Here is a 20,878-nt window from a genome sequence, read left to right as displayed (position 1 = left end):
TCTCATTTCAGCCTTGCAAACCCCTCCCCCGGGAGGTCGCCATCTGCTCCGAGAGGCAGCAGGAAGGGGCTGGCCAATGTCAAAGAGCCAGCCGGGAGCAGACCCCAAATCTCAGAAATGCTTCTGGGGTGCACTGTCAGCCTCCACCAGGGCTCCGTGGGGCCCCACATCCCACCCACATTGTCCCTCCCGGACCCAGAGGGCCCCTGGCTGGGAAGCCAATGGGCCGAGAGGGCGCCAGGGACGCGGGCCTGCACAGCCGTCGTAAGTTACTTCTCTGTGGTGTCCCCACCCCAGCAACCCCCCCACCCTCTCTTGCTTTTCCCATCTCTCACCAGGCATCAGCGGGTCCCAGAAAGACCCCGACCCCAAAGGCCCTGTGGCCACTGCGGCCACCACAGCCATGACAGGGGCTCCCACTACTCCTGTCCCCTCCACGTCCACTGCCTGGGCCCCCACGGCTCCCAGCACCCCACAGCCCACAGGTGGGTGCCAGGGTACAGTGACCCCTGCCATCCCACCCTCTCCTGCTTCTAGCCTGCGTCCCCGCCTCTCTTGGGGTGGGAGGGTCGGCAGCCCTGTGCGGGAGAGCAGGGGCTTGGCTCTTAGAATAGAGACGCTGCAACCCTAGAGCTGGGAGGCCACAGGCCAAAGGGGCTTCCAGGTCACCTGGGTCAACCTGTTCCTGAGCCCAACCAGGGGATTCAGTGGTCAGTTCAGCTTCCGAAATCGTCTTCCTCCTGCCCTTCAAGCCATTGCTTAGAAGGTCTCCCAGACCAGTGTGGCCAGACAGCTGCAGGAACTGGGAGGAAAGGTGCTGGGGGCAGCAAGGCCATCCTGACATGCAGCCAAAGACCGGCCTTGTCTCCCAGTGGTGCTTCTGCCTCCACGGTTGCTGGAGCCCCGCCCACACCCTGCCCCCACCTGGCCCCCAGGGCCTCTCTGTCCTTAACCCCTCAGCAGCGCACCGGTGCGATGGATGGAGCAGGGTTAGCCCAGAAAGCAAACGTCTCTGATTAGCAGGCCAGAGGGAGCCTCTGGAGTTGGGTTTGGCTGCTGGGAATGTGGGGGCTGCGTGTGTAGCGCAAGGCCAGGCCAGGGCCAGACGTCCTGCCCCCTCAGGGTTCTGCCACAGACAAGCATGGAAACCTGATTCTCACTCCCCTCCGAAGGAGGGATTCGCATACATTCAAGGCTGGGGGTGCTGGGGTGGGCCTCTGCTCTCACCTGGACTCACCTTGGGAGTGTCCCTGGACTCTGCGCACTGCAGGTGCCAGGGGTCTGAAAGGATTTTTCCTTCCCAGAGGGCTCCAGGAAGACAATGACCAAGGGGAATTCTTCCTGGTCCCAGCCGGGGAGGGGTGCTCCAATAACCTGCCATATCCTGTCCCCCACCTCCCTGCAGGGAGGACCTGGTGGGGACTCCTGACCCCTTGGGTAGTGCCCTGGCCCTCCCTCTCTCTGATCCAAGAGGACCTGCCCCACTGCTCCTTCCCCCTGGAGGGGTGGCATTTCTGAAGGGCAGAGTCCCCTCCGTCAGCTCCTGCCTTGGCCTGTTGCTGCATGGGCACTCAGGCTCCCCAGGCGGGGGCAAATGCTGAGAGAAAGACCTCCTCCTTCCTAGGCCATCCGGAGCGGCTCCCCTGGGGGCAGCACATCCCACTTCTCTCTACATCCTTCCCTTTCTGCACGAGGCATTTACAGGAGGCAGGGGTAGCCAAAAGATTGGAGGATTTCAGGGAAGCCTCCTGGCCCAGGAATCCTCCTTGGGGTGGAGGACGTGGGTCACTCTGAGAATTCTGGACTTCAGACATAGGTTGGCCCAGCCACAGGGGAGCTGTGCTTGGCTACTGAGCCTGTGGTGGGCAGACAGAAGCAAAAACAGTGGTGGTGGGTGCTGTGCCTGCCTCCAAACAGTGGTCTGGCTGGGAGGCCAGATACTCTCCATATCACATGTGCAAGTGTACACACGCACACACACATGCATGCACACACACATGCATGCACACACACGTACACACACACACATGCATGCACACACACGTACACACACACATGCATGCACACACACGTACACAAACACACACGCACACACAGAGGAACCTTGAATCCATTTGCGGAGCTGCTTCTGACTTGGTGCCAGGGCAGCCGTGGGAGGCTGGGCAGATTGTGCAAAGTTGGGAATTAAAGAGGAAAAGTCAGAGGCCGGAGTGGTACATGTGGGGGAGGCAAGGATCCCCAGGATCCCCTCGGGGAGCAGAAGGCATACCCTCCCTCTCGGCAAGACAGTGTTGCTCTACACCCTCAGCCCTGTGTCAAGAAGCAGGACATTAGGGGAGGAGGTGGCTTCAATGTGACAGTCAGTGGCCCCCACAGCCCACATCTAGGGGCTCCTCCCTCCTCTTCAGCAACCGAAGCCCCTGTCCAGAGCCCCCATTAATAAAAACGATCATTGCAGTTGCTGAGGGTGAGTTCTCCCGGGCTAAAGGCTGTGCTCCTATCATCGTATCATTATATTCTGGGGTCACAGCTCTGTGAGATGGAGGCTGTTATTTTCCTAGTCCCACAGGTGAGGGGAATCGAGGCTTAGGAAGACGCAGCTGGATTTTATGATATGTAAATTATACCTGAATCAAACTGTTTCAGAAGAAAAAAAAAAAAGAGGCAGCTGCCCGATGTCCCGGGATTATGGAGAGGCACAGGCAGGATTTGAACTCAGGGTGCGCCAACTCAGCCACCCAAAGCTGTTACCCTGAGGCCTCCAGGGGCTATGCTATCTTTATTTATTTATTTATTTATTTATTTATTTATTTTGAGATGGAGCTTCGCTCTTGTCGCCGAGGCTGGAGTGCAATGGTGCGACCTCAGCTCACCACAACCTCCGCCTCCCGGGTTCAAGCAATTCTCCTGCCTCAGCCTCCCAAGTAACTGGGATTATAGGCACCCGTCACCGGGTTCAGCTAATTGTGGTCTTTTTAGTAGAGACGGGGTTTCACCATGCTGGTCAGGCTGGTATCGAACTCCTGACCTCAACTGATCCACCCGCCTCAGCCTCCCAAAGTGCTGGGATTCCAGGCGTAAGCCACTGCGCCTGGCCAGGTAGTGCTATCTTTAAGGCCTGGCTTGCAGGGCTTCCCAGTTCCAAAGGAGCAGACCAGGCTTCCATGGGGCCTTGCCACAGCACACGGGCCTTGGCGAGAACTTGCTTCCTGCAAACCTGAGTTGTGCCCCTGGGCAGCCCAGCTAGGACTCTCTCCCTCCCCAAAACCCTGGTCCCTGAAAGATCCTGAATATCCCCGGACGCCTCTCAACAGGTGCTTTGGGCTCTTTGACCAGAGTCCAGCTGGGCCTCTGAACTCCTGGGCCAGATGTTTCTCCCGCCTGCCAATGTCAAGCTGTCTGGAGGACAGTGCTGGGGGCGGAAAACGCCGCTGGAGACACTAATCCTCTCCTGGGCTGGGCCACGGAGGGTGGAGGGAGACAGGCTCCGAAGCAAATGCCTTCAGGGCTGGCTTTCTCGTGGCTCTAATTAAGCCCTTGCCAATTTGGGCCTGGCGGCCTCATCTTCCCACTGAACATCGTATTAAAGTCAATTGATGTCCAAAGCTCTCCGCTCCCAGCTGGGAAGTCTTCCGCCCTTGTTAGCTGGTAGCTTTTCCTTTTCTTTCCCCACAGCCACCCTTGTGTATAATCCCTTCAAGAAGGAGAAAACAGCAGCCCTCCCCTGTCCCCCTGGGTTTGTCCTTGGAAATTTGGGCACAGGACAGTTCTTTGCCAGCCCTGCCTGCCTTCCTGGCTGGGGGTCCTGTTAGTCTAGGGGCTGAGCACTGTGGCATTTGGGGGCTGATTCATGCTGGGGTCCCTGGTGAAAATGGGCCCAGGCCAGGGGTCAGGGGTCAGGAAGGTAGAAGGGCGGTGATCAGGGAAGCAAGTCAGATGCTGGGGGAGGCTCCGGTCCCTGGATGGGGGCTGGACAGGAAGGAGGCCTTCCAGAATACTTCCGGACACATCTAAGATCTTGGCCGGAACACGTGCCCCACTTTGCAGCCATTAGAGACGTCAGCTCAGAGAGGTCTGGGCCCAGAGACGGGACCTGGCCTAGCTCTGTCCTTCAGTCAGAACGGGGATCACACAGGGAGTGTAGAAGGGTCTCGCTGAAGCATATGCAGATTCTCAGGCATGAGGCCACCTCCCATCTATCTGGCTTTAAGTCTGTATGTGCTGTCCACAGACTGCAATAGTGTAGATGCCGCCTCTGTAGTAGATTTGGACCCAGTTCCTTTGGCCAGTGTAGACAGAGCCTCTCCTGATAGTGCTGCTGCTTTAAGGGGCCTGTCGGGTGCGGGGCTGTGGTGCCTCAGTAAGTGCCCAGCTTCCCTCAGCACCACCCCCTCACATAACTTGGTTTCTTCTCTTCTTCCCCACAAGAGTGGACCAGGCCATCTACGGCTGCCCCGCTCTCAAGCAGGTGGTCCCAGGTGGCCGCCCGTGCAGAAGGTATGGGGGCAAGGCCTGTGATGGGCCTGAGACCCCGGGGAAGCGCCCTCTTAGACTCATAGGCCCCTCCCCCTGTAGTGGAAGTAGCAGGGGTGCGTGGTGGGGACCTGGGGTCGGCGGGGGGTTGGTGGCGCAGCAACCAACTGAGGGCACGGGTGTAGAATGTCGGTGCCTGGGAAGCTCTAGGGCATGGTGGTGAGGGAGCGGCCTGGTAGAGCAGGTCTACCAGCTCTGCCCCCAAACTTCACCTGCTTAGAGAAGTTCCATGTGGCACCGCCACGCCAAGCTCTTCCACCAGCACTCCCTCCAAGGGTTTCGGAGTCGAGTGGAGGTCCTGCCTCCCATGACAGGAACCCCCCTTTCCAGCTCCCCCTTGCTCACAGGACACCAGGGCAGTTGCTGGATCACAGAGCAAGTCAGAGGGAGCTTCCTGCAGGAGCGGGGGCCGTGAGACCTCAGAGGGTGGACTGTGGCGGGTGAAGGAAGAAGGTGGCATATTCCAGGCCGCAGGACCAGCCAGGGCAAAGGCTTGGCAGTGGGATGGCAGGGAGCCTGACAAAGTGGAAAATGTGTGGGTTAAAGGCGGGAGAGCGGGATCCTGGAAGACACTGACATCCTCCTGTTACATGGGAGGAGACGCACCGGCTCATCTGTAGCCGTAGACAGACACGCCAAGGAAACGTGCAGGCCTGCCTGACTCTCCAGAAGGGAAATGGTCCCTGGCCCCAGTTCACCAAGCCTGGGCTGGAAATTAGGGCCTGAGGTCTAGGGAACCGGTGAGCTGTTCTTCCAGCTCACCTGTTCAAATTCCCTCCAGCCCCAGCTCTGAGCAGCGAGCCGGGCTTTGAGCGCCCTCTACTGGCAGGAAGCTCTGGCGCTGGAAGCATATTTAGAGAGGGTCGGATGGTTGGTTCCTAGAAACCCGGAGGACCTGGGTCTGGTGTCCTCTCTGGTGATCGAGACAAAGCTGACGGGAGCCATCACTTCCCTGCCCTGGGCCCACCAGGCCGCCACAGACCCCCATGGGGAAGCCAAGGCAGTGACGCTTCCGGGACAGTGGCCTGCTCACGCACAGATAGGGCGCTGCGGCCCCGGTGGGATGCTGGGCAGGGCATCGCTGTTCCTGGCTTGACAGCACTTGCGAGTGGGACTCCAGGGAGAGCGAAGGATTCACTTTGGCTGGAGCAGGAAGATTGTTTCAGAAAGGAAGGGAGATGCCAAAGTCCTTAAATGCCAGGTTTAGTCTCTGGGTTTGATGCTCCCGGAAGTTTGAAGAGGAGGTGGGGAGAGCAAGAGACAGGTGTGCAACACGCTATCAATCCGTCTAAAAGCCGTTCGGCTTCCAAGAAGGCCTTAGCAGGGCGCGGGGGGTGTCAGGGGTTACAGAAGTCATTTGGGGGAGTAATCCAGCCAGATGTGTCCATGGTCTCAGAGAGGGGACCAAGGGCAGGGCTGATTTGCGAGCTCGGGATGTGCTGTGTTTCCTTCAGGAAGGGGCCCCATCTCCCTGGGCTCTTCGAGGAGAGGGGCTGTGTGATTTGAGGCCAGAGGGGCCTCTCCCTCCCTCACTTCTGAGCAGGCGACAAGGCTGCCTGCCCTAGAGCTGGCCCAGGGCCGCTTGGAAGCCTTTGCTGGGCTCTTCCCTGGGCAGCGGGACCACGGCAGACGAAAGAACCTGTTTCTCATCTCTCCAAGCTGTGGGCACCCCTGCTGCTGCCCCTGCCCCTGCCAAGGGCTACAAACTTTTCCAGCTCAAGCCCAAATCTCCTCAAGTGATGCCTATTGAAGAATTCCAAGGTAAGAGGATGGGCCTGGGGCCCCATCAGCCCTCCCTGCCACCTGTTCCCCAACCGTCACTGGAAAAAGACGGTGCAAGACAAGACGGTGCAGGACAGAGGACAAATGCCTGGCTCAGAAAACCCTCCCGGAGTAGCTGGGCCAAGGTTAAACTGAGTCTCTCTTCCCTACAGGCCTCCCTCCCCAAGGGAGCTGGGAGCAGGTGTGAGTCAGAAGCCAACTTGGGCACAGTGGGCAGGCCACACAGCGGGCAGAGCAGATGCCAGAAATAGCCTGTCCTGGCTCCCCTGGGAGGTGTGGTCCAGGGGCTCGTCTTGGCTGAAGCAGAATCTGGGACACACGGGTCACCAATGCTGCTCTTTGGGACACTTAGAGGATGCCTCACCTCATTGTCTCTGGAGGGACAAAGTGAAGGGGGCAAATCCAGGTGGCCCACAGGTGGGAATGCCCACCATCTCTCATGGGCACAGGCTGCTTCTCCAGGGTCTCCCATGCCCTTGACCACTGGGTCAGTCCCTCCTTATCCCATCACAAAAGGGAAGCTGGGTCCTCTAGAGATACACAGATGGTGTTTCAAGAGGGTGGCCGGTGTCCTTCCTGGTTCAGGGGCAGCCACATTGGCTTTCTTGCTGGAGGGTGTGTGGGCGGGTGAATACTGTGTCCCTTCGTAGGAACATCAAGGGATGCCCCCCCATTCTTAGGGATGGTGACCTTACCAAATCCTCCACTGACATTGTGGGGTTCACCTCCAGTCCCTGAGAGCCTTGCCCCATGCTTGTCTGGTCCTCGGAGCGGAGCCGATTAGGCAGGGGTCAACCTGAGAACCACATAGGAGTGGGGTGCAGGAGGTGGCAGGACATGGTGGTGGTGGTCCTTGGTATGAAACCATGTGTTTCCAGGAGCAGCGAGTCACAAGCCGGGCCAGGGCCAGGGGGAGGCAAACAGGTTCCTGGGGCACCTGCTTTAAAGTGGCACTCACTCTTAGCATCCTGCAAAACAACCAAACTTGCAGAAAGCTCAGGCTAATAAGAAAGGGTCCAGCAGGTGGGCATTTTCCTCCCAACCATCTTCCAAAGCAGCATGGGCAGGAGCTCCTGGCCCATTGCATCTTGTCCAGCGTCCATCCATGCATTCATCCACCCGAGGACACCACAGGGAGCGCCGTGAACCCAGGCGCCACCCTCCCCCAGTGCACAGCCAGGTGGCATGACCCCGCCCTCCTTGCATGAATCACTTTCTAATCACTCCAGCACTCGGGCATCCTTCAGTGAGCACTTGGCCCTGGTGCCCAGCCAGGCGTTAGCAGGTGCTGCCCACTGGCCCTCCCTGGTTCCCTGCCCACAGGGCCAGGTGGGAATCCCTGGGCTCAGCCTACTCAGGTTCTCCTCCGGGCTCAAAGCAGGGAGGCCTGTCTCTTCCTGAATCTGACAGAAGGGTTGGAGGCCTAGGGCACCATCTTTTCCAAAGGTGCCTTCCTCCCTGCATGACCTGGGGTGAGTCCTTCCTTGCCCTGTGCCTCAGTTTCCCTGAATTATCACTGATCATTGATATTTTTCCTACTTGGCCGCCCCAGACTGCGAATGCTACGGTCACTCCAACCGCTGCAGCTACATTGACTTCCTGAATGTGGTGACCTGCGTCAGCTGCAAACACAACACGCGAGGTCAGCACTGCCAGCACTGCCGGCTGGGCTACTACCGAAACGGCTCGGCAGAGCTGGATGATGAGAACGTCTGCATTGGTGAGAGGGCACGGACACGGCACAGGGAACTTGCTGGAATGCGTGCCCCCTCTGGGGCCCCCCGCATCAGAATCACCTGGGGAGGCTGTGGGAATTCTAACTCCAGGGCCCACTCCATCTCTAAGGACAGAAAGCTCCAGAAGCTACTCTATTAGTAACCTCCCCTTGCGGTTCTCTGGCAGGCACTGGAGTTGCAAAACTTACCAGTGGCCTTTCCCTCTCTGGGCAACTGGAGGGGACACTGACCCTTCCTGGTTCCAAAGAGCTGTGACTGTAGCAGGTGGCAGGCACTCAGTGGCAGAGGCCACTGAGCATCTGTCTGGGGCTGGTGTCGGTGGGGGGGTGGGGGAGACAGTCCCCCTCCATAGCTCCTTTCCAGAAGGGTGGAGGAACAGCCTATCCCTCCTCCTTGGGGGCCAGTTGGGGGCCAAAAGATGGCCTTGCTGCATACATTTGGGCAGGTGCCTTCCCCTCCCTGGGCCTCGGCTTCCTCATTCATCAAATCGGGAGGCAGATCAGATTAGTTTTCAGCTCTTTTTTTGTGGCTGAAGCTTTTCTTCAAACGCTTTACCAGCCGAGGTCCAGATATAAAGCTGCTCTTCACCCCCGGTGGGCACCCGGTCTGCTTTCTTCCAAGTTCTACTCAAGGACTGGCTTTGGGGTAGAGAAGGAAGTTCATCAGGGCCTTGGGCCTGGGCAAAGACCAAAGCCATGACTGCCAACCAAAACGCACCAGCCTGGAATAGTTGCCCCTGTCGTCAGTAGAGGCCAGGTCTCAGCCCCAGGGGCTGTCCCCCAACCCTGCCCAGCCAGGCCCCTTGGGACACCATCGCCCATCCCCCACCCAGCAGGCGGCTCTGGCTGCGCAGAGGAGGGGCTCCTGCAAAGCTGGAGCTGTCGGTTTGAATTATGGCGGCAGCCTTCAGATAATTCCATCAACTCTAAGTGATCAAAGCCGCTGACGTCACAGGGGGCCAGCTGCAGGGACAGGGCAGGGCCTTTGGATCCAATTAGAGGCGCCCCCACCCTGGCACCGTCCTCCTCTCCCTGGCTCTCCCTGCCTCCACCCCCAGAGCCATCACTGAGCTGCAAGGTTTCTCAGGGTGGAGGATATTCGCCCCCTCCCACAAAGCAGAGCCCCAAGGAAACCAACTGGGCCCCCCCGGGAGCAGGAATAGGCTGTTCCTCCACTCCCCTGGAAAGGAGCTGTGGAGGAGGGCCACCCCCACAGCACAGCAGCCCCAGACATGCTCAGTGGCCTCCGCTGAGCTTCTGCCATCTGTCGGAGTCATAGCTCTTTGGAGATGGGAAGGGTCAGCGACCCCTCTAGTTGCCCAGAAAGGGGAAGGGGCTGACCCGGGTCACGCCAGAGCCAGGGCGGGGAAGGCGGGGCTGGGAGATTTTTGATCCCAGGGAAGGAAGCCGGAGTCTTCCCTCCAGGTCTGGACACCCCGGGCAGTCCCCACCCGCCGTCCAGCCGCGGGCTCACGTGGACCCAAGTGTGGGGAGCATCCCCTGGGGAGTGCGGAGACCCGGCTGCGAGGCCGGGAGAGTGGGGGTCCGAGCAGACGGCGCCCACAGGTAGCCCTGACCACGTGCCCGTGTCCGTCCAGAGTGTAACTGCAACCAGATAGGCTCCGTGCACGACCGGTGCAACGAGACCGGCTTCTGCGAGTGCCGCGAGGGCGCGGCGGGCCCCAAGTGCGACGACTGCCTCCCCACGCACTACTGGCGCCAGGGCTGCTACCGTGAGTGCGCGCCGTTCCCCCGTGGGCGGAGCCTGCGGAAAGGTGGCGGGGCAGGACCGAGGCAGTGGGCGGGGCCTAGTAAGACCTGGCCGGGACGGTGGACGGGACCTAGCAAGACAGGACAGGGCCGGGGAAGTGGGCGGGGCCTCGTGGGACGGGGCAGGGGAGGTGGGCGGGCCTCACGAGACGGGGCTGGGAAGGTGGGCGGGCCTCACGAGACGGGGCTGGGGAGGTGGGCGGGCCTCACGAGACGGGACAGGGGAGGTGGGCGGGCCTCACGAGACGGGACAGGGGAGGTGGGCGGGCCTCACGAGACGGGACAGGGGAGGTGGGCGGGCCTCACGAGACGGGGCTGGGGAGGTGGGCGGGCCTCACGAGACGGGGCTGGGGAGGTGGGCGGGCCTCACGAGACGGGGCAGGGGAGGTGGGCGGGCCTCACGAGACGGGGCAGGGGAGGTGGGCGGGCCTCACGAGACGGGGCTGGGAAGGTGGGCGGGCCTCACGAGACGGGACAGGGGAGGTGGGCGGGCCTCACGAGACGGGACAGGGGAGGTGGGCGGGCCTCACGAGACGGGACAGGGGAGGTGGGCGGGCCTCACGAGACGGGGCTGGGGAGGTGGGCGGGCCTCACGAGACGGGGCTGGGGAGGTGGGCGGGCCTCACGAGACGGGGCAGGGGAGGTGGGCGGGCCTCACGAGACGGGGCAGGGGAGGTGGGCGGGCCTCACGAGACGGGGCAGGGGAGGTGGGCGGGCCTCACGAGACGGGGCAGGGGAGGTGGGCGGGCCTCACGAGACGGGGCAGGGGAGGTGGGCGGGCCTCAGGAGACGGGGCAGGGGAGGTGGGCGGGCCTCACGAGACGGGGCAGGGGAGGTGGGCGGGCCTCACGAGACGGGGCAGGGGAGGTGGGCGGGCCTCACGAGACGGGGCAGGGGAGGTGGGCGGGCCTCACGAGACGGGGCAGGGGAGGTGGGCGGGCCTCACGAGACGGGGCAGGGGAGGTGGGCGGGCCTCACGAGACGGGGCAGGGGAGGTGGGCGGGCCTCACGAGACGGGGCTGGGGAGGTGGGCGGGCCTCACGAGACGGGGCAGGGGAGGTGGGCGGGCCTCACGAGACGGGGCAGGGGAGGTGGGCGGGCCTCACGAGACGGGGCAGGGTCCTGGAAGTTGGCGGCGGCCTGATGAGATGGGGCAGAGCTGGGGGCGGTGGGCGGGGCCTAGCGATACTGAGCGGGCAGGTGGGCGTGGACAGAATGCTGCTGGGGTCGGGGTCCGGGCCGAGGGGCGGGTCCAAGAAGAGCTTGGGGCGGGGCCTGATGCGATCTTGGGCATGGTGGTGCGTGGTGGGAACTACGAGAAAGAGGCAGCTGGGGTTGGTTGAAAAGGGTTTTGCGGGGACAGAGGGAGGGAGGCTGTCCGAGTCGGCGTTAGCTGCAGGCAGAGGGTGGCACGGTGCTCCAGGCGCATGGAACAGCACGTGCACAGCTCTGGAGACTGCAGGCGCGTCTGAAGAACCGCACCGAGGCCAGTGGGGCGGGGAGAGAAGGGCAGCGGTGGGAGGCAGCCGGGGGCCCGATCTCGCCCGGGCGCCGTTACCCTCCCAGCGGGACGTTTCACACCCAGCGCTCCCGGAGCCTCCTACACCCCCGGCCCAGACGGCGCCCCCAGGAGCTCGCACACCCCGCTTCGCAGGAGCTCGGAGGTGGGGCGGGAGGGACCGGGCCACGCCCCGTGCTGACCGCCCCCTCCGCCCGCAGCCAACGTGTGCGATGACGACCAGCTGCTGTGCCAGAACGGAGGCACCTGCCTGCAGAACCAGCGCTGCGCCTGCCCGCGCGGCTACACCGGCGTGCGCTGCGAGCAGCCCCGCTGCGACCCCGCCGACGATGACGGCGGCCTGGACTGCGACCACGCGCCCGGGGCCGCCCCGCGCCCCGCCACCCTGCTCGGCTGCCTGCTGCTGCTGGGGCTGGCCACCCGCCTGAGCCGCTGAGCCCCGCCCGGGGGACGCTCCCTGCACCCGGGGGCCGGGGGTCCCGGGGCGGAGCCGGCGTCCGAGGCCGGGCGGCGAGAAGGGTGCGGCCCAAGCTGCTCCCAGGTGCTACTCAGCAGGGCCCCCCGCCCGGCCCACGCTCCCGCCCGCACTGCCCTCCCCCCCGCAGCAGGGGCGCCTAGGAACTCCGGTCCCCGCACCTGCGATTTGGTTTCGTTTTTGTTTTGTATTATCTGCTGCCCAGTTCCTTTTTTGTCTTTCTCTTTTTTTTTTTTTTTCGCTGGTGGTGAGCCAGAGGGTCGGGAGGAGAAACGCTGCTCGCCCCACACCCCGTCCTGCCTCCCACCACACGTGCACACACGGGACTGTGGCCGACGACCCCTGGCCTGTGCCGGGCTCACGGGCGGCGGCGGACCCCGACCTCCAGTTGCCTACAATTCCAGACGCTAACTCGGTCCTGTTTTCTATTCTTTATTTTTCCTGCAACCCATCAGACCCCAGGCCTCACCGGAGGCCCGGTGACCAAGGAACTCACCGTCTGGGGGAGGAGGAGAGAAGGAAGGGGTGGGGGGCCTGGACATTTCGTTCTGTAGAGAACTATTTTTGTTCGTATTTACTGTCCCCTGTAGGGGGGAGTGGGCGGGAGTGCCGGTCACCGCGGGGGCCGAGGGGCGAGAATCCGAGGAGTAAAGAGTTTGCTCACTGCTGCCTCCACGGCCTGTTTTCTTTCTGTGTTGGGGACGCTGGGCAGGTTTGCGGCTTAGTGAGGAACCCACAACAAAGCCTTAAAGAAACGGTTTCCCTATTGGGGCCACCATTTCCGTGTCCTCCTTACCTTCTCAAGATTGAGGAGTGCTGGAGGGGACGGGCAGCTTGGGAGTGGTGAGAGGAAGCTCCTTGATTCAGGGTTCATCCCCTGGGACCTCTGCTTCAGAGGATCCAGCAGCTCTCCCAGCTCTGCTTGGTGTCTCCAGCCCTGGGGCCACACTTCCCCCTCGGTCCAGCCTCCTGTCCACCTAAGTTTATTTCAGAGCAGTGCCGGGGATCCGGTCCCGGTTGCTAACTGCTCCCACTGCTCCACCTGCAGGTGCTCCCAGCACTGACTTCTGCCACCACACCTGTTCTTTCCCGGCTGCGAGGTTTAGACCTGGGTCCTTCCTTTGAGTCCCCAAAGCTAATCTAAGACCAAGTGGAACAAACTTGGCCTTGGGGACAGCAGGAGAGTACAACGCAGAAAAAGGGGGAGGTATGACAGGACACTGCATAGGACTCACAGCGTCCCCAGCCCACATGCCAGCCCCTCCTGGCCTCCTCTGTTAGCTCCCACCCCCAGCACCCCGCTGACCCGGAAGTGCCTTCTGCCAGCCCCGGATCCTCCCACAGCTGACCCATCTCTACGCTCACCTTCCTTATTCACAGAACCCCACTGCCTGGGACCCAAAGCACCCAGATAAAATAAAACACCTCTCTGGGGCTTCTTGTGGATAGGAGTGGCCAGGGGACACAGCTCTGAGCAGTGAGATGTAAGCAGGAGTGATGGGTGGGGCTTCCAGAAAGTTCCTTAAAAGTCATGCCTTCCTCCACACCCCACAAAGCCTCAGTTGTCCAAGTTTGTGGCTCTGTTTTTTCTCTCTCATCCCTCTGTTCTTCAGTCAGCAGGATGGGGAAGGAGCCTTCTTGAGATACTGAGCGTAAAAGTGTCACCCTCAGGACAGTGAAGGGTGGAGCTGGGGGTGGAAGTTGCAGCGCCTGGGACACCTGCCCTGGCTGCAACCTCTGCACTGCTTTTATTTATCTACTTATTTTTTATAGAGTTGGGGTCTCACTATGTTGCCCAGGCTGGTCTCGAACTCCTAGGCTCAAGTGATCCTCCGGCCTTGGCCTTCCAAAGTGCTGGGATTACAGGTGTGAGCCACCGCACCACCTGCGTGTCTTACTGTGTGAGAAAAAAAAATAAACGTTGATGTGATTAAAACACTAGAATTTGGGTTTTCTGTTCCATGCACACTTTCCAAGTTCTTGTGACCCTCCCTGATTGGCATATGGGCCCCCTGAGTCCTCTAAGGCCAGAGAGGCTGAAACCCACCCTTCCTTGGCCGCAGTCCCCTGTGGTGACCCTCAAGTCACCAGGAAGAGGACTGTCCATGACTCAGGCTGAGGAGTCCACCTCTGTCCAGAACAGGACTGCCCCTGCCTTCCAGTGAGCACAGGGCAGCCGAGCAGAACTCACCCCAGAGAAAAGCAGCACTGGCAGGTGCTTCCTCCTAGTCATCAAGATGATAAAGTATCACCTAGAAGCAGAACTAGAGGCAGAACTTGAGACAGGGACAGCAGGGCCCAACCCCAGTGGCCAGCCCTGGTCCGATCCACTGGCCGCAGTCAGTAAACAGCAGGTGCTTCCTCCTAGTCATCGAGATGATAAAGTATCACCTAGAAGCAGAACTAGAGGCAGAACTTGAGACAGGGACAGCAGGGCCCAACCCCAGTGGCCAGCCCTGGTCCGATCCACCAGGCTGGGGACCCTGGAGCGTCAATGACATCCCAGCACTGTTCTTGTCTGGAGGCAAGTGGGTCACCCTCTGTCAGGCACCAGTGCCAGGCTGGCATGAGGGCTGCAGTAGAAGCCCCTGGTGCAGAAGGTGGGCAGCTGGGGGCTGTGAAGAGGCCTACACGGTGGTGCAGAGGGCATACCTCTTTATGTCACCCTGGATGTGTCCCCGAATACCCTTGAGGGGTCTGGGAGGCAGGGGCCTCTGTGGGCACCCACTCTGTCCTCCTTGACCTCTGTCAGCTGGGCCCGCTCTGTGTCAGCTCTTCTGGCACCGGCCTGTGCATCCAGGACCAGGGATGTGGAGCTCATTGTAAATCAGAGTGGCAGTCCCAGTCCCCAGGGACACACTCAGGCCCTGACCTCCCCAGAGGGTGGACGGAATGTTGCCAGTGGCCATTTGGAAAAACTCTGACATATTCCAGGCAGCAGGAGAAGGAGAAAACAAGGTCGGCGGAGCCAAAAGTCCTAGACCATTCTCTCTTAAAATGGCACACCCTTGTCCCCAGAGCTCATATTTTGACATCTGGTTCTGGGAGGTAAGGAGGAAAAGGCTCCCATTGTGCGGCTTGGATCATCATCACCGCACCCCCAGGCGCTGTGTTTGCATTACTGCATTAACCCTCACCTGCACCCGAGGGCAAGGTTTTCAACCTTGGCACCATTGACCTTGGGGGCTGGGTCATTCTCCATGGCAGGGGGTGGGGGGCTGCCCTGTGCACGTGGGATGTGCAGCCGCATCACTGGCTTCCATGTGGCACTTCGATGTGCCCTGTCCCCAGTTGTTGCAAGTGAAAGTGCCTCCAGTAATTGCCAAATTCCCTGTCCCCAGTTGTTGCAACTCAAAGTGCCTCCAGTTATTGCCAAATTGGGGGCAAAATCGTCCTAGATTGAGACTCACTGCCTCCGGAGGAAGGGATTGTCATGCCCATTTTACAGAGGGGTAAGTGGAGGCTGGGAGAGGCAAAGTCACTTGCCTGGGGTCACAGTTTCTAAGAAGCAGAGGCGAGAGTTGAACCCAGGGCTGCCTGATGCTGGAGTCCAGTGTTTCACCCCCAAGCCAGGCAGCCCTGCGCAGGCATCAGGCATCCACTCCCCTCCTGGGCGGCCGCAGCTGCCCCCCACCTCCATGCCTCCAGCTGCCTCCTTCCTTTGGCACCCAGAGCCAGGTCAGGCTGAGCAAGGAACCCTGGGGAGCCCAGCTTCATCTGAACGGCTCTGCTGTCAGGGGAAACACCTCCCCTCCCCCCGCCCTCTGCAGCAGTGTGGCCTGTCCCCTGCCCCCACCTACTCCCCTAAATAAGCAGAATTGCTTCGTCGGCGTTTCCTGCCCAGCCCATGCCTTACTGTTACGAGGCATTTATGGGAGCCTGGGGAGCATCCAGCAGCATCTCCCGGCAGACCTGGGCCCGCCTCCTTGTCCTCCTTGTCTCCCCAGAAGCCTGGTCCATCCTGGCGCATCCCAGCCAGAAGAGTTAAGGGAAAGGCACCAGGAAGAAAAACATTACCTATTTATTTTTCGGTTTAAATCACATGTCACAACTTGTAGGAAAGTTCGAAAATACAGAAAAGCAAAATCATAAAAATTTGTAAATTAAACTCACCCACAATTCTTTATCCAGAGCTAATAACTATTAATATTTTCTTTCTTTCTTTTTTTTTTTTTTTTTTTAGACAGAGTCTCGCTTTGTCGTCCTGGCTAGAGTGCAGTGGCACGATCTCAGTTCACTGCAACCTGCACCTCCTGGGCTCAAACCATCATCCCACCTCAGCCTCCGGAGCAGCTGGAACTACAGCTGCACACCACCACACCCAGCTAATTTTTTGTATTTTTGGTAGAGATGGAGTTTCACTATGTTTTCCAGGCTGGTCTCGAATCCCTGGGCTCAAGCCATCCTCACTCCTCAGGCTTCCAAAGTGCTAGGATTACAGGTGTGAGCCACCACGCCCAGCATAACTGTTAATATTTTCTGACAGGTATTTCCAGTGTTTTTCTGTAAAATGAAACCCACACTCAGACATCGCCCCTCACCCCTGCATTTGCTAAGCCCTAGCACTGAGGCTGGACATGCCTTATTTCAAGGGTCTCTGCAGAGATGCTGAGAGTGGGATCAATTAATATAATATGGCCATCTTACAGCTCCACACACCAGGGCTCTGAAAGCATCCTGGCCAGCAACCTTAGCCACAAGCACCAAAACAAAACACCAGGTGATTTAAGAGGCAAAGGAGATTATTTGAAGGATCACAGACCCCTCAGACACTTCAGGAGAGCAAGGTAAGAGTAGGGAAAGTGGGCTGCACGGTGGCTCACACCTGTAACCCCAGCACTTTGGGAGGCCAAGGCAGGCGGCTCACTCCTGAGGTCAGGAGTTCAAGACCAGCCTGGCCAGCATGGCAAAACCTTGTCTCTACTAAAAATACAAAAATTAGCCAGGCATGGTGGTGGGCGCCTATAATCCCAGATACTTGGGAGGCTGAGGCAGGAGAATCCCTTGAACCTAGGAAGCGGAGGTTATAGTGAGCCAATATTGTACCACTGCACTCCAACCTGGGCGACAGAGCAAGATTCTGTCTCAAAAAAAAAAAAAAAAAAAAAGTAAAAATAAAAACCAGCTGGGTGTGGTAGCAGACGCCTATAGTCCCAGCTACTCAGGAGTCTCAGGCAGGAGAATCCCTTGAACCCAGGAGATGGAGGTTGCAGTGAGGTGAGATCACGCTGCTGTACTCCAGCCCGGGCGACAGAGCAAGACTTCGTCTCAAAAAAAGCAAACAGCTGGGCACGGTGGCTAATGCCTATAATCCCAGCACTTTGGGAGGCTGAGGTGGGCGGATCACCTGAGATCGGGAGTTTGAGACCAGCCTGACCAACATAGAGAAACCCTGTCTCTACTACAAGTACAAAACTGGCCGGGTGTGGTGGCACATGCCTGTAATCCCAGTTACTCAGGAAACTGAAGCAGGAGAATCACTTGAACCTGGGAGGCGGAAGTTGCAGTGAGCTGAGATTGTGCCACTGCACTCCAGCCTGGGCAACAAGAGCAAATCTCTGTCTCAAAAACAAACCAACAAACAAAAAAAACAAAAAAGAGGAGGGTGAGTGGAGCCAGGAAGGGCACCCAGTATCCTGCACAGGGTGGCTGGAGAGCCAGAGCCCCAGATGCTGCCCTAGGCACAGCCCTGACCCCCAGGGATACCCCCTTGCTGGCCTCCCCACCACAGCTCCCACCACACACCTGCACCCTCCAGTCCAGCATTTCCCACTCCAGCAAGGCAGATGGGCTCTCTTTCCTCAACCGGAGGAAGAAAATACAGAATGAATGTCCACCGCAGAGCAGGTGTGTAAGTTGCCCGGGGTCACACAGCCAGGACGAGCCTGAGGCCAGGATTTAAATGCACTGTCTTGGGCAGGCTGCATAGCCCTGCACGTTTTCTTAATTTTATTTTTTCCGTTTATTTATTTATCTTATTTATTTTTAACAACAATGGCCTCATCGTGTACACATCCTTCTTTAGCCTGCTATATAAAACTTAGCACTGTATCTAGACGATCAAAGGAGGCCTTTTAAAATAATAGAGAGGCCGGGCGTGGTGGCTCACACCTACAATCCCACCACTTTGGGAGGCCGAGGTGGATGGATCACCTGAGGTCAGGAGTTTGAGACCAGCCTGGCCAACATGGTGAAACCCCGTCTCTACTAAAAATATAAAACATAGCTGGGCGTGGCTGCAGGCACCTGTAATCCCAGCTACTCAGGAGGCTGAGGCAGGAGAATAACTTGAACCCGGGAGGCAAAGGTTGCAGTAAGCTGAGGTCGCACCATTGCACTCCAGCCTAGGTGACAAGAGTGAGACTCCATCTCAAAATAAATAAATAAATAATAAAAAATAAGAAATGCAAGGCCGGGTGTGGTGGCTCATGCCTGTAATCCCAACACTTTGGGAGTTCAAGGCAGGTGGATCACTTGAGGTTAGGAGTTCCAGACTAGCCTGGCCAACATGGCAAAACCCCGTCTCTACTAAAAATACAAAAATTAGCTGGGGCGTGGTGGCAGGTGCCTGTAATGCCAACTACTCGGGAGAATAAGGCAGGAGAATCACTTGAACCCAGGAGGTGGAGGTCGCAGTGAGCCGAGATCATGCCACTGCACTCCTCTGGGTGACAGAGGGAGACTCCGTCTCAAAAAAAAGAAAAAGAAAAAGAAATGCAAGGCCCCACCTTTCATTTTTTGCCCAGCCTCTCACCCTCTTCCCCTCCCAGCCTGGGCCCACTGGCAGTGGGACTCCGGCTCCCAGGGCAGGGGGTTGCCAAGCGCCCTTCTGACACCTCAGGGTCTGGCCCAGCGCCTGTGCTCCTGGTGGCACAGGAGACCTTGCTGTTCTGCAGGGGCGGCCAGATGGAGGCACCTGCAGCCGAATTGCTCCAGATGGCTTCCAGCCAGAGGCTCTCTCCCTGGCTGATGGAGCAGGTGGCCCTTGGGACCCAGCCAGGAGTAGCTGGAGTGAGGCCAAGAGTCCTGGGAGCTCGTGCCTTTCCAGCTGACCCAGTGCTCACATTTCTGCCCATGAAGGGGAGGGCAGCTTCCCAGGCAGAAGAATGGTGAGCTCTGGAATCTGACCTGGGCTCGAAGCCGTCCCCCACCACCTACCAACTATACGACCTTGGGCAAGTTCCTCGGTCTCTCTGTGCCTTGGCCATCTCATCTGTGAAATGGGGATGTTAAAAATAGTGCCTACGGGAGGCTGAGGCAGGAGAATGGCGTAAACCTGGGAGGCGGAGCTTGCAATGAGCTGAGATCCGGCCACCGCACTCCAGCCTGGGTGACAGAGCGAGACTCCATCTCAAAAAAAAAAAAAAAAAAAAAGTGCCTACGTGGCAGGACCGTTGTGAGGAATGAATGAGTTGAGCCGCCCAGTGTTTAGAACAGGGCCTGGCACAAAGTCAGCCACCCCTAAGTGTCAGCTGCTGTGATTGCTTTGTTTCCTCTGTGCCGCCCTCTCCAAAACCTGCCAGGAGGGTGCAGGCTCACTCACACCTCCTTTCTCACTCGTCATATTCCTGAGCACCTCGACGTGCCCAGCCTGGCCCAGTGAACCAGACAGACACAGGCTCTGCCCTCCCGGAGCTCCCAGTGGGCCCCTCTTCTACCACCTACCTTACACACCAGGCAGGATTGAGATTCTTCGTAATCTGCAGAGGGGCCCAAGCTTTTGTGCCAACAGGAAGAACCAAGAAGATTCCCAAAGCCCCTGCCTGCCCCACCACCCTCACCTGGCCAAGCCCGGCTCCACCCAGCAGGCCCCAGAAACCTCAGTGCCTGTTCCTCAAACACCCCGATACCTCCTTTCCCTTTCCCCTCCTGCCCACAGGAGGTTTCGGATTGGGGAAGGGGTTGGTGGAGCGGTAGGTGATGAGGGCAGAGGGAGGCTCACAGGACTGGGGAGGTGGAGTGTGAATGGAACAAGTGGGGACCAGGAAATGGAGGTTCCAGCACCCTTTCTAGCAGGCACAACTGACTGTGCCACCTGCCTTCAGAGAATTCTGCACGCCCAAGAAAGTACGCATGGGTCCCTTGGCTTGGCCCAGCAGGAACATGAGGGCCAGGCAGGGCCAGTTCCCAAGAAGCTGAGCCTGTGAGGGACCCGTGGAGAAGGTGGGCCTGTAAGTCAGGGATGGGGCTCCTGGAGGCCCCCACATCCCAGGCCAGGCTTGCAGCGCTGCGGAGTGCGGGCCTGGACGATGCCTTTGGTGGGGTGGCTTTGAGACCTGTGGCCCGAGTTTGGCACAGCCAGGCAGCACTAAGCCCAGAGACCAGGATCCTGACCTCTGGGTGTCGACACCGCACCCCCTGAATTTTCAGGGCTGGGACGAGAGCGCAGATAGAGGCCCCTGTGCCATGTGTCTAAATATTTAAAGTCGCCCATCAAGCTGTTGAATAAAATGCAGCCAGTCCTAGACAAGCAATCTCTTCACAATGACCTGAAAGACCAGGCTCAAATCTGCACCCTTGGACTCCTCCAGCTGCGGCCAGCATGTGGTGGGTGGCTGGGCCTGGCTTCCCCAACCAGTCACCCTGCCCAGGCCCTGATCCCGGGTGGTCTAGAAGGAGGGTGCAGGTTCTGGGGGGCATGCCCCTTTGGCCCATGGCGGGGTTGGGGAGGCCCTGAGCAGGGCTGGAGATGCCCAGCCTCACCTCCTGGGTCCTCCTGGGGCCACAGAAGCTATTGGGCAGCCTCTGAGACCCCACTTGGAAGACCAGCCACAAATACCCACAGTTCCATGGTGCACATAGGGGCGGAGCTCCGGGGTAGCATGAAACCTACTAGTGGAGACATTTGGGCCCACCCCCAGCCAGCCAACTGTCGGCTGGTCGGCAGCGAATGGGTACTGCTGCGTGTGCCAAACTGGACAGCCCTGTGTCAGCCACTGGGGCAGCCAAGGGAAGTCTTGAGTGAGACACAGCCTCAGTTCAGACTGGACGTGTCAGGGGGTCATAAGCCCTCATGTTGCTGGTTCTTTAGATCAGCATTTCCCCAGGGACCAGTTTCATGGAA

General features: G+C 59.2%; 1 protein-coding gene across 13 annotated transcripts in view; it reads left to right on the top strand.

Annotated features, from left to right (window-relative positions):
• NTNG2 (netrin G2) overlaps positions 1 to 12,485 on the top strand; it is an 82,577-nt gene extending 70,092 nt beyond the window's left edge. For 9 of the 13 annotated variants that reach the window (XM_077965452.1, XM_077965449.1, XM_077965445.1 and 6 more), the window contains 3 exons: positions 7,868 to 8,035; positions 9,649 to 9,783; positions 11,540 to 12,485. In XM_077965452.1, the coding sequence (XP_077821578.1) occupies positions 7,868 to 8,035; positions 9,649 to 9,783; positions 11,540 to 11,775 (539 nt within the window). In that variant the 3' untranslated portion in view covers positions 11,776 to 12,485. 13 annotated transcript variants of the gene reach the window in all.
• Positions 12,486 to 20,878: the final 8,393 nt, after the last annotated feature.

The sequence above is a fragment of the Macaca mulatta genome, chromosome 15 (assembly GCF_049350105.2).
Source record: "Macaca mulatta isolate MMU2019108-1 chromosome 15, T2T-MMU8v2.0, whole genome shotgun sequence".
NCBI lineage: Eukaryota > Metazoa > Chordata > Mammalia > Primates > Cercopithecidae > Macaca > Macaca mulatta.
The sequence above is the reverse complement of the archived record's forward strand: the minus strand, read 5'-3'. Positions and strand labels throughout refer to the sequence as shown.